Source organism: Scyliorhinus torazame, chromosome 27, assembly GCF_047496885.1.
Source record: "Scyliorhinus torazame isolate Kashiwa2021f chromosome 27, sScyTor2.1, whole genome shotgun sequence".
Lineage (NCBI taxonomy): Eukaryota > Metazoa > Chordata > Chondrichthyes > Carcharhiniformes > Scyliorhinidae > Scyliorhinus > Scyliorhinus torazame.
Genome location: NC_092733.1, coordinates 8,472,915 through 8,486,512, shown reverse-complemented (window position 1 = coordinate 8,486,512; position 13,598 = coordinate 8,472,915). Strand labels below are relative to the sequence as shown.

The following is a 13,598-nucleotide window of genomic DNA, read 5'->3' as shown; positions in this document are numbered from 1 at the left end:
ATGCGTGAACCCTGGTCCAACTCCAGTCCCCTGTCAATATAGGAACTGTCAGGTGCAGAGCAGGACTTCGGATTTTCAGCCATTTCCATGATTTTTGCAATGTCGGAGAGACTCTCCATTGGGTGAAAATCCAAGCCTTAGTGTTTGTCTATGTATTTAAATATTGTTTATGTGAGTGTGGCTGTGTATTAGTGTGTGTGGGTGTATTAGTGAGTGTGTGTGTGTGTATTGGTGTATGTGAGTGTGTCTGTGGATTAGTGTGTGTGGGTGTATTAGTGAGTGAGTGTGTGTGGGTGTGTGTATTGGTGTTTGTTTGTGTGTGTGTGTGTATTGGTGTATGTGCGGGTGTATTAGTGTGTGTATGTATTGGTGTATGTGAGTGTGTCTGTGTATTAGTGTGTGTGCAGATGCATTAGTGCGTGTGTGTATTAGTGTGTGTGCGGGTGTATTAGTGGGTGAGTGTGTGCGGGTGTGTGTATTGGTGTAGGTTTGTGTGTGTGTGTTTCTGTAGGGGATAGAGAATTAGTGTTTGCATGTTAGAGAACGTATTTTTGGGCGTGCCTGAGAGTGTGAGTGTGCAGGTGAGTGTCTGATTGTGCGTGTTGTGTGTGAGAGTGCGTGTGTGTGTCGGAGTATGTCTGTGTATGTGTCTGTGTATATTAGCGTGAGTGCAAGTGTGTTTGTGAGAATTTGAGTGTGGTATAGTGTGTACATGTGTGTACGCACGCATATTTGTGAGTGAGTGTGTGTGTCTTTAGGGGAGAGTGTTTGTATGTCAATATGTGTGTATGTGTTGCTGTGTATGCACATGTTAGTGTGTGTATGTCTAAGTGTCCATCAATCCTTATGATCTACTCTTTATTTCCCCTTGCTGTTCAGTTATGGCAGAGCTTTCGAAGAAGATTACTTCCTTGCAAAACATAATATCCCAAAAACTGGAAACATTCCAAAGACCTGGTAAGTTATCTGAAGATTAGTGCACTTAAATAAAGCAATGGTCTGTTGATCAAAACCAGAATGATTAAATAATAATCTGTTTGGTTAAATGGGTGTGAGGGAAGCATGTTCATTCTAGTGAACCCCTCTGGACCTTCTTCAAAATTTGACGCCTTTCCTTCTGAATTAGCTGAGGTTCATGAGTAACCCTCTTGCCTTTGAGTTGGGCGGTTCTGGCAAGTGAGTTCCAAAGTGGACTGATGACGAGAAGGGTCGCCTCGGCTCTCAAAGACTTTGTCCCAGTTGAGTTATTAGATTTCACGCCCTCGAGCCTACAACCCCTCACCTCGCCACCCACCCCCCTTGGCACCTTCCATGCGAACCTATGTGAACTCATACCAACTTACTGCACCACCACCCCCCCCCCCCCCCCCCCCCACAACCAGCCCCCATTGTCCCCTTGATGGTACAATCACAGCTGGTGTTTCTAATGGGCATGTCAGATCCAAGGGTGGAACTAGTTCAGATAGATTCTGTTGTAGCAATAACAGAGATTTCAAGCACTTTGCAAATCTTAAATCTTGCCCAAATAAATATCGAGACATTGACAAAAGAGATCACAGAATGAACAACTTATTATAACCACTTAAAGATGAAGCAAAATGTGTTGTGTCAGAAGACCTGGGAGTACAAGGGGCGAGAGAGGCTGATATTTTGGTCTTTGCCTCCCTGGTAGCCCGGAGACGGATCTTATTGGCGTGGAGGGACTCGGAGCCCCCGAAATCGGGGGTATGGGTTAGCGACATGGCCGAGTTTCTCAGGCTGGAGAAAGTCAAGTTTGCCCTGAGAGGATTGACATTAGGGTTCACCCGGAGGTGGCAGCCATTGATCGACTTCTTTGGGGAAAATTAAGCTGCCAGCAGATACAAAAAATGAGGGGGTTAAGGGAGGTAGGGAGGGATAGTTGAGGCGGGATTAGTAAGTGGGGGAGAGGGACTAGGGAACTTTTTATGTAAACCACGTTGGCTGGGTATGGTTGTTGGTTGGGTGGGTGTTATTTATTTTGTTGTTTTTTTTTAAGAGTACCCGATTCATTTTTTCGAACTAAGGGGCAATTTAGCGCGGCCAATCCACCTAGCCTGCACATCTTTGGGTTGTGGGGGTGAGACCCACGCAAACACGGGGAGAATGTGCAAACTCCACACGGACAGTGACCCAGAGCCAGGATCGAACCTGGGACCTCAGCGCCGAGAGGCAGCAATGCTAACCCACTGCGCCACCGCGCTTATTTTGTTGTTTTTACTCTTGAAATTGTTGTTAAAAAATTTATAAATGCCTTAATAAAATTTAGAAAAATAAAAAAGATGAAGCAAAATGGACAACTCACTTCAGTTGTCAAATCAGAGCCCCTGATGGTCTTCATTGATCTTGGCTCATATCAAAGCATACATAATGAGACTCTGGCATGGTGGCTATTGGTGAAGTGACAGAAATGTGGAATGTGCAAGAGGTCAGAATTTGTGGGAAATCATTAATAGTTTGGAACAATGTGGAACCCGTCTAAATCTTCAAAACTGTGGTTGACTGAAATTTGCTTCTGCTGCATTGTGTTAGTTTGATAAAATATATGGCTTGGCCTCTCAGTGTTCCAGGTAAACGTTAATTGTTTTTCAGAGTGCCAGAACCTTCAATGTCGTCTCAAATGGATATCATTCAATGGCAGCTGTTACTTCTTCTCAACTAACAAAGGCTCATGGAGCTCGAGCAAGACTTACTGTTCCATCCTAAAGTCCAATCTTCTCGTCATTAATACCATTGAAGAGCAGGTGAATTTAAGTGTACATGGCGAGCACTGTTTCAATTGTCTGTTTGAGGTTGGGTTGCGGAGATTTTCCAGGACTGACTCAGGCTGCTAACTGTTAGGCAAAGATGGTAACGATTACAGAATCAAGGAAGGTGGGTGGGCTCAAGATGTACACCAGTTGTTATCTGATTGAATGGCGGAACATGCTTGAGGGGTTGAATGGCCTCCTCCTGTCCCTATACAAGCTATGGCTGTGGCAACAAAGGGGATGAGATGCGGATAGTGTGGCGTTGGCAGAATGTGGGGGTTGAAAGGAGTTGGGCAGAGTGAGGGAGGGTCCTGAGGAATGGGATGTTGGAGATGGGCAGAATGACGGCAGAACAGAGTTCTGGGAATGGGTACTGAGAATTCCTTTGTTGCAGGTGGCAATTTGTTCAGAACGCTAATATTCTTCAAGAAATAATGGAGATGGTTTTAGAGTCAGAGAGACATTGGTGTTAGCCGTTTTAGTTCCTGTGATATGAAGAGTCTAAAGTTCTTGTTCCTTTTCACCAAACACCATTTATTTCACTTCCACAGCCTCTGCACAAAACTCTTAACAACACACCACCTGACAGAGGCCACCTGAAGCCCCTTTACATATCAGTGTCAATTAATGGATACTTAACATAATGAGACAACTAATTGCAATGTCTCTTAACCCATTACTTAACAGTCTCCCCTTCCTTGGAGAAAAAAAATAATTAGGTGAAAACAAAATTTCAAGAAACCCAAAAACACACATGATTTCACCCCCCCCTTTTTTTTTGTTTGGACGAGAAAGAAAAAAAAAGTCACAGAAACAAGCGCCTTTCATTAACAATATCCAAAAGTTTCTGTGAACTCGCCCCGCTTTTTGTAAAACAGTCCGACAGTTGATAGCTCCTGTCGACCCATTTAATTTTTGTTATTTCCCCTCTGTCCAACATCTGCTTCAAACTTGCGATGTCTATCCGTAACCTCTATTCATTGACATTTTTTTGTAGAGTGCACATTTTCCCACAGGGATTTATTGTCAATGTGACAGTCAATAGGTATATTACCCAAATCCCCTAATCCCAAAATTTCTGTCAATATCATACTTATATAAAAGGCCATATCCACCGCCTCTACAAGGCTTAGCGTCTCAGCAGCCAAAGTGCTTTTTACCACTCTCCTTATTTTCTTTGTTTCCCACACAAGTGGGCAACATTTACCATTGTTCCCCAAAAGGAAAATTATAAAACCTCCTGCGCTTGAAACCCCATCACATAAATTTGCGTAGGACGCATCACTATAAACTATGAGTTTCAAGTGCTTAAGGTCACCTAAAAGCGGGAACTTTGAAACACACTCCTGCATTTTAAGTTTGGCCAACGCTTTATTTGCTCTTATTATGTCTTCCACTTTGGGATCATTCATTTTTGTACTCAACTCTAAGACATCAAAACTTATGTCCGGTCTAGTCTGTCTACCTAACCAGTTCAGTTGCCCAATTAAACTTCGCAGTTGCTCTTTTTCTATCTTTGAAACCATTGCGTCTTTTTGTGAAACTCGGTCACGACTAATTGCTATTGGGGTAATGCTTTCCAAATAAGATTGCTGACGTAAAGTTGCCCCTAACTTAGTCTGTCCAATTTCCAGTCCAATATATTTAAATGCACCGGAAGCCTGACTTCCAACCCTGAATTCTTTCCTCAAACCAGAGATTACAATAGCTTCAAAATCACTAGTCCCACCCCACAAAAAATCATCGACCTGCATCATAAAAATGCCAGAAAGATTTCCTTTATAGTGCCAGTAAACATTGCAGGATCTGCTTTCAACTGGCAACAGCCTAACTTTAACAAAACTGACCTTACCGAAAAATACCAGATTCTAGATGCATCATTTAATCCATATACACATTTGTTCAACTTCCAGAGTACCCTTCTATGTTAGCTGCTTCTTTAGGAGGACGGAGAAAAATGCCTCTCTGGAGCTGATGCCCCTGCAAAAAGGCAGCTTTTATATCTATAGATTTGCATTCCCATGCCTTTGTGGCTAATAGAGCCAAGAAGATCTTTAAAATAACCTTTCCTGCTGTCGGTGAATCTACCCTTAAATCCTGATCTTCTAAATTTTCTTCAAATCCCCTTGCCACAAGCCTGGCCTTTGCCTTATAAGTTCCATCCGGAAGAACCTTTTCTGTGCAAATCTATCTGTGGGATAGAGCTCTTTGTCCCCTATCCGGTACTTCCGTGTATACCCCAAATTCACTCCAACTATGCAATTCTTGCTGTTTAGCTTCTTTAATAACTTTTTCATCTAATTTATTTGAAGCCACCAAAATCTCACGTGCTTAGTATTCGTAGTCTTACTCATGTTCCGAGATCTTAAGACCATAAGACCATAAGACATAGGAGCGGAAGTAAGGCCATTCGGCCCATCGAGTCCACTCCACCATTCAATCATGGCTTATTTCAACTCCATTTACCTGCTCTCTCTCCATAGCCCTTAATTCCTCGAGAAATCAAGAATTTATCAACTTCTGTCTTAAAGACACTCAACGTCCCGGCCTCCACCACCCTCTGTGGCAATGAATTCCACAGACCCACCACTCTCTGGCTGAAGAAATTTCTCCTCATCTCTGTTCTAAAGTGACTCCCTTTTATTCTAAGGCTGTGCCCCTGGGTCCTAGTCTCCCCTGCTAATGGAAACAACTTCCCTACGTCCACCCTATCTAAGTCATTCATTATCTTGTAAGTTTCTATTAGATCTCCCCTCAACCTCCTAAACTCCAATGAATATAATCCCAGGATCCTCAGACGTTCATCGTATGTTAGGCCTACCATTCCTGGGATCATCCGTGTGAATCTCCGCTGGACCCGCTCCACTGCCAGTATGTCCTTCCTGGGGTGTGGGGCCCAAAATTGCTCACAGTATTCTAAATGGGGCCTAACTAATGCTTTATAAAGCTTCTTGACAAACTACGTCCCCTCTCCCGCCTGGTATCTCGTTCTGTACTGCTACTGCTTGATCTTTCCCTTCTGCTGTGGGATGTCCTTTCAATAGTTCTCGACCTTTTCCTGCGGACCTGTTCACTATCTGATGTACTATCTGAACTGGCCCATGCCTTTCTGTGCCCTCCATTTTTGAACTTCATTTTCCCAATCCATTGTCTTGACTCCTTCCCCTGAATGCTGTACATTCAACCAATGTTTATACTTTCCAGTGGCCTTCCCTGTTCTACTAATAACAGTTGCATCCTTCCATTGGCTAGACCCTTCAGGCAAGTATGTCACTTTCGTACCAACTTTTGGCAGTTGCCCTTTCGGAAAAATGGCCTGTTTTAATTCACCAGAAGTGTTGTGTTCCTCCACAGAAACCCTGTCTATATTAGTTAATTGGTCCTCATAGTTCTGTAACACATGCGTACCAGATGACTCTGGTTCCTCGTCATGTCTGTCTGCTCTGTCTCAATGCGAAAATTTGTAATCTGTACCCATTATCCTTGATGAATGTACCCTAACAGTTTGATTACCATGTTGCTAAATAATTGTTTTGCCATCTATGCCTATGATCTTCCCTGGGCCTTTCCATTCATTAGAATTGTCTCTTTTATAGTATACCATGCCTCCTTGCTGAAAAACGGCATCTGATGGCCGTACGTTATGTCTTAAAGCTCTGCGAATTCCTTCAGAGACTTCTGCTTCCAAAAAAGCTTTTCTACTGCTATGTAATGCATTTAAATGTTCAGCAAAACCAGAGCTAATTGTAGTCCCCTCCCAAGCTGGAGGCTGGTCATCCAAAATGGACGGAATTTTAGGATTTCTACCAGACACTAATTGATAAGGACTATAGCCCCCAACCATCTGCAATGAATTCTTTGCATGTACTGCCCATGCTAAAGCTGAATTTAGCCTGCAATTTGGTCGATCTGCCAAAATTTTCCGAAGCATGTCATCGATGACAGCATGATTTCTTTCACAGACACCATTACTAAATGGGCTTTCTGCAGCCATATTCATAACTCTGATATTCATGTTTTCACACATATCCCTCAACTCATCATTAGCGAATTCTCCCCCATTGTCCGTAAGGAATTTTGCCGGTGAACCCATTCCTGTCCCTATCCATTTTCCACGATTTGATCCAGAATTACTCTCTTTTCTTTACTTCGTACAATCGTTGATTGATTAAATCTGGTTGCTAAATCTACAAAATGTAAAATAAATATATTATTTGCTTTATCCCAGATCTTAAGGTCCATGGCCACACTGTTGTTAAAATCCCTGGCCAAAGGTAGGGTTACTATCGGTCGTGCTGGTGTCCTTCTGTACTTCCTACAACCTTCACAGCGGTCACTAACCTGTTCTATCAGTCTAGTATAGACGTCATCCCTTACCCCTGCATCCTTTAATAAATTTTTCAGCCTCCGAGGAGACGGATGTGCAAATTGCCTTTGCAGTTTTAATATCACAAGCTTTTTATCAGCTAAAGTCCCATTTTCAACTGCCATTAACACATCCTTAACCACTCTATTTGAAAAATTATTTGTCAGTAATGGAATACAATAGTATCCCGACTGTGTAAATTGTAAGTCCACCGTCTTTCCAAAAACTGTTGCCTTATCCTGTTCCATATCCAGTTTCATGTGTGCTTTCTTCATCGATGGTCTGCTCAGAAGCAAAGGTATCTCACTTGATACAACATCCGTGCTAATGAAATGATTCACTCCGGCAATATTGCAAAGGATCACCACTCTTTTCAGCGACTTCAGAGTATTATCATCCCCAAACCTGAAACTTGTGGAACTTTTAAATTCCTTAACCTTGTTACGATTTTCAGCATTCAAAGAGTCCAGGTAACATTTAACCAGTCAATCCCACACATGTGCAGCCACTGTCCAATACAGCACAGTTGAAGGATTCTGTAACCAACACCCTCATTACCGGCGTAAAACTGCTTGTCAATAGGACAATGCCTTCTTTCTGGTCACTATCTTTTTCCTCTTCTGACTCTTCCGTGTCATGTGTCGCTTCAAACACTCTATCATAACGAGTTGGACAGTTGAAAGTATAATGATATTGAGAGTCACATCGAAAACATCGATTTATCATGCCCCGTGCATTTCTGGGGTTCATCTTCCTCTTGTAGGTTCTAACTGGGTTTCTGTCTTCATAATTTCCTTGTCTCGGTCTCCGTCTATAGTCTTGAGCCCTGTTCGTAGCCATACGATTTTGCCATCCTGTTACTAGTGCATCTTCCATATTCTGCCTTATTGCAGGCTGACCAATTTGGGTCATCAGAGCCATCGGAATCGAATGTTTCCCCAGAAACTTTTGTAAAGCTTTTGTCATCTGTTCGAATAAGGTATCCTTATCAGTAAACTGAACTCCTGTCAAAACCAGGAGCCTATCCATGTTGCTCACTCTAGCACAGTCAAGTAATTTAAAGGCCAACACAGACTGTGGAAATTCCAGATTGTGTTTCTGCAGCCTTTTATATAGTCTGCCAAATTCCACCATATAGTCTTCCATGGAGATATCCTCCATTTTCCGGAACTTATCAAAATCCGACCATGCTTCATACGCACTTAACAAGTCATCTTTCTTATAAATCTTATCCATATAATGTAATAACGTCTCCAGACCTTCTTCTGAGTCTAACTCTTCCAATTCCAGCTCAGAAAGCACTTTGTTTCGGATTTTACTGTCATAAGGTCGAGAAAGAGCCAATGCCATACCTTGTTTTCTCTTTCCCAAAGCAGTTACTTTAGTCCACATAACTACTGCACTTCTCCATTGGTCGTACGATTCCCTTTCAGAAAATAAGGGCGGATAGTCATATCCCGCCATCTTTATCCTCGGTTCAGCCATGTATCTTTTTTTTCTTTTCTCACTCACACCTTGGTTTGATCCGGGAAAAGTTGTATCTTTCAACCCTTCAAATTTACACAGCAACCATCCTCTGCTACCAATTGTTAGACGTTTTAGTTGCTGTGAAATGAAGAGTCCTTCTTGTTCCTTTTCACCAAACACCATTTATTTCACTTCCACAGCCTCTGCACAAAACACTTAACAACACACCACCCGACAGAGGCCACCTGAAGCCCCTTTACATATCAGTGTCAATTAATGGATGCTTAACATAAATGAGACAACTAATTGCAATGTCTCTTAACCCATTACTTAACAATTGGGTCTACAACACAGAAAAGGCCCTTCGGCCCAATGTCTGTGCCAGTTGCAAACAACGACCGATGTATTTTAGTCCCATTTTCCAGCACTTGGCACATAGCCTTGTGTAGCCTGAGATCTCGCAAGTGCACTCCACCACCCTTTCAGGCAGAGAGTCCCAGACTCCCACGCCAGTTAAAAAGCGGGCAGGGCCAAAATCGAGATTTGCGTCGGGTGTAAATCAGTTTGCTGTCTAACCGGTCCCCTCCGGATGATGAGTTCCAGATCGCGCCCAAATATGGTGAGCCTATCATTAACACCAATTTGCATCAATCTCCATCTCATTAGTGAGATTGAAGTCGAATGTAACGGCCTTGCGAGAATGAACCGGCTCCACAGTGAGAAATCAGGCGGGTGGGGTTTAGTGCTTTTTAAAAACATGAAGCTGGCGGATTGGCTGCCGAGACGACTGAGGAGGTGAGGAGCCATTTCCAATTACCGGTAGGAAGCTCAGGGCGAACTTGGGGGAGGTCCCATAGGAGGGGCCGGAGGATGGAAGACAGGCAGCGGCGAGGGTCCGGCATATCCGGATACCAGGCAAGCCGTCACCCACACCAGATTCTCATAGGACAAGGCCTTCTCCGTCAGCTCACCCCTCCTGACTCCCTATTCCACCCTTCCCCCATTCCCCTCCTTCCCCCATTCCCCTCCTTCCCCCATTCCCCTCCTTTCCCCATTCCCCTCCTTCCCCCATTCCCCTCCTTCCCTCATTCCCTCATTCCCCTCCTGCCCCCATTCCCCTCCTGCCCCCATTCCCCTACTGCCCCCTTCCCCCATTCCCCTCCTTCCCCCATTCCCCTACTGCCCCATTCCCCCATTCCCCTCCTCCCCATTCCCCTCCTTCCCCTACTGCCCCCTTCCCCCATTCCCCTCCTTCCCCATTCCCCTCCTTCCCCCCTTCCACCATTCCCCTCCTTCCCCCTTCCCCCATTCTCCTCCTTCCCCCATTCCCCTCCTTCCCAAATTCCCCCCTTCCCCCCATCCCCCTCCTTCACCCATTCCCCTTCTTCCCCTCCTTCCCCCACTCCACCTTCTACCATTCTCCTCCTTCCTCCATTCCCCTCCTTCCCAAATTCCCCCTTCCCCCATTCCCCCCTTTCCCCCATTCCCCTCCTCCCCACATTCCCCCCTTCCCCCACTCCCCTCCTTCCCCCATTCCCCTCCTTCCCTCACTCCCCTCCTTCCCCATTCCCCTCCTTCCCCCATTCCCCTTCTTCCCCCATTCCCCCCCTCCCCTCCTTCCCCATTCCCCTCCTTCCCCCCATTCCCCCCATTCCCCTCCTTCCCCCATTCCCCCATTCCCCCCTTCCACCACTCCCCTCCTTCCCCCACTCCCCTCCTTCCCCCCACTCCCCTCCTTTTCCCACTCCCCTCCTTCCCCCCACTCCCCTCCTTCCCCCACTCCCCTTCTTCCCCCCACTCCCCTCCTTCCCCAACTCCCCTCCTTACCTCATTCCCCTCCTAACCCCATTTGGGGATTTGGAAGAACTGGAGTCTGCAGTTGTCTCCTTGGTGATGGGCCCTGCATTGGCCTCCAGCGATCCCTTCTCCCTGGTAGTGCGCGTAGGGTGCTGGGGGTCCTCATGGGACGGAGGGGCAGCTGGAGAGAGCTCCGGAGGCCTCTGCGCCACCTGGTTCTGCCAGTCCTGGCGCCTCCCCGTTGTCTGCACCATGATGCTGACACCCTCAGTGACTGGGCCATACCTTGGACACCAACACTCGAGGCGCTGACCTCGTGATTCAGGCTTTCCACTGCGGCCGCCACCCTGGCAGTGTTGGCCTCGGTGCCTGTGCCCTTAGCCTTTGGAACTCCCCCGATTGTCTCTGCAGCCACTGGAATGTCGCTGACATTCCCTCCTGAATGCTGTCCTAGCAGCTGCTTCAGTCCTGGGATAACCTTGTCCAGAGACTCGGATGGCCCAGCCCCCATCAGATGGAGATCCCCTGAGAGAATGGACATGTGGTCAGTGAGAGGGAAGGATCATTTTGTCTGACATGAACACCTTGAGACAGGTGATCTGGGTGAAGGGACAGTGGATCCTCACGTCTGCGGCGTGGGCCATCCTCGCTGTCAGTGATTGCTCTCTCCTCGGTTAATCCTGCCATCTCCAGGGCCCGTTCCTCATAAGGGGTGAGGATTCGAATCTCTGGCATCATGCCTCCTGCCTTGGCCCTTCCCCGCTTATTATGGGTTATCTTCTCCTGCGGGGACAAAGAGCCGTACACTTGATGGATTGGGGGATCTAAAGCAGGTGGCATGTGTGGGCACCGCACCTGGGCATGAAGGGGTTGTGTTGGTGGGTGCCAGGGGGTGCTGAGGAACAAGCACAAGATCAGATATGGGGAGGGTGCGAGATGTCAGCCAGTGGATTGAGGGGGAGGAGGGTTTTATGGGGAATTTGAGATGTTGCAGGTGGAAGTGATGCCAGGAGAGAGGTGGGATCTATCCTTGCAGCTTGGTCTAGGTCGTTGGTCTTCTTCTGCCATTGGACGTGGTCATGCTGCCCATGACAACCACTGCCACTGCCTCCCAGGGGGTATTGGTGGTTCTGCTCCTGGTCCTCCGAACCTCTTGTTTCTCAGTCACAATGTCGAGAATCCTGTCCAGGTTGGTAATGCCAAAGCGAGGGGCACGTCTGCACTCTGCCATGCTGGTGTGCTGACTGGGAGAGAGTGATGAGGGAGCGTTTAAAAGCAGCTTCCCCTTGTTAGCGGCGAGACGCTGAGGCACGAATCTGGCGAATCAGACGACGAGACGGCAGTGAGGGGGGCTCATTTTCGGCACTAAGTGTTGTTAAGTGTGGGCCACGATCTCGCTAACGCAGCTGTTGAGAAACACCCCGCCAATCACACCCAAAATGACACAGAGTCATAGACCTACCATGTCTGCACCAATCAAATCAACCACCTAACTATTCCAATCCCATTTCCCAGCACTTGGCCCATAGCTGTGTCTGCCCTGGCATCGCAAGTACACATTGAAATACTTCTTAAATGTTCTGGGAGTCTCTGCCTCCACTGTCCGTTCAGGCAGCGGGTTCCAGACTCCCACCAGCCTCTGGGTGAAAATGTTTGTCCTCAAACCCCTTCAAAACCTCCCGCCCCTTACCTGAAATCTATGCCCCCTGGTCATTGATCTCTCCACCAAGAGGAAACATTTCTTCCTGTCCATCTATACCCTTCATAATTTTATACATCTGAATCATGTCCCCCCTCAGTCTCGTCTCCAGCTGTTCGCTGGCAGCTGGATTCTACCTTCCTACATTTGAGATTTCCCATTGAAGATACCCCACGCTGCTTGGAAACCCTCGGGTGGGGGTTCGCTGGAGGCGGGAAAAGGGAATCCCAACGGTTGGAGAATTCCGCCAATGTTTGTTGATTTTTAGTTTCCTGATGTTATATTTTGCCGTGCCCCAGAGATTAATCTTCGATTTTCGGAGGCTCCAGGGCAGTCCCGGAGATTTGGCGGCCCTCTATTGAAAGCTGAGACCCATTACCGACTCGGCAAAGAGCATAAGGTATTCAATATTTCACCGTCCTTACTGATACATGCCATTTCCATCCTTGAACAGCATTTCGTTGCAATGGAAAGTAACACCAATGAATTCTGGATCGGTCTGAGTGATCATGAGCATGAGAACAAGTGGAAATGGGTGGATGGCACCGATTACGAGGCAACACCAAAGTAAGTTCTTTAGACGCCTACACAGCAAAGTGCTGGAGCCCGGTCATCTGAGTGGCCACGTTAAGTGCTGTCAGTTTTTAGCTGACCGCTTCAAAATCCATCAGCCGAGAAGGAAGGTGATTGGAAGGCACTTAACCCCATTTGAAGTGGTCCAGGAGCTGTCAATCACAGCTTGATATTTCTAAACATTGCAGTTAGTTTCACAGCTGACCACTTCAAAGCTACTCAACCATGAAGGGAGACAATGGGAATAATGCAGACAGCTGGGGGGGAGGGGTGGAAACTGCCAATCATAGCCTAGTAAAATCAATGTCAAAGAGGAATTAATGAAAGGCTTGCAGATTAAAGATCTGAGGGGTTTTAAACCCAGCTGACTGGTTTTCACTTTCCAGGAATTGAAACGTGCTGCTTCCTCTGTCTGAGCCAGCAGGTGTATTGCCCAGGGGAGTGTCAAAGCAGGGACTTTTTCCCCTGCTCGCTGGCTTCTTGGCAGGGATCTCTCTTTTAGGGGAGGGGGTTCCAAGGCGGGGGTCTATCTTCTGGGGGCTTCCAGACAGGGGTCTCTGTGCTGGGGGGTTCCAGGCAGGGGTCTCTCTGCTGGGGGGTTCCAGTCAGGGGTCTCTCTGCTGGGGGGTTCCAGACAGGGGTCTCTCTGCTGGGGGATTCCAGTCAGGGGTCTCTCTGCTGGGGGGTGCCAGGCAGGGGTCTCTCTGCTGGGGGGGGTCCAGACAGGGGTCTCTGTGCTGGGGGGTTCCAGTCAGGGGTCTCTCTGCTGGGGGTTCCAGACAGGGGTCTCTGTGCTGGGTGGTTACAGTCAGGGGTCTCTCTGCTGGGGGGTTCCAGTCAGGGGTCTCTGTGCTGGGGGGTTCCAGTCAGGGGTCTCTCTGCTGGGGGTTCCAGACAGGGATCTCTGTGCTGGGGGGTTCCAGTCAGG

General features: G+C 47.1%; 1 protein-coding gene across 1 annotated transcript in view; it reads left to right on the top strand.

Annotated features, from left to right (window-relative positions):
* The window catches only part of LOC140403182 (hepatic lectin-like), a 31,421-nt gene that overhangs the window by 14,614 nt on the left and 3,209 nt on the right, over positions 1–13,598 (top strand). Inside the window, exons 5-7 of the mRNA XM_072490907.1 lie at positions 880–957; positions 2,611–2,762; positions 12,552–12,664. Of these exons, the coding sequence (XP_072347008.1) occupies positions 880–957; positions 2,611–2,762; positions 12,552–12,664 (343 nt within the window). The remainder of the gene's footprint in view (positions 1–879; positions 958–2,610; positions 2,763–12,551; positions 12,665–13,598) is intronic.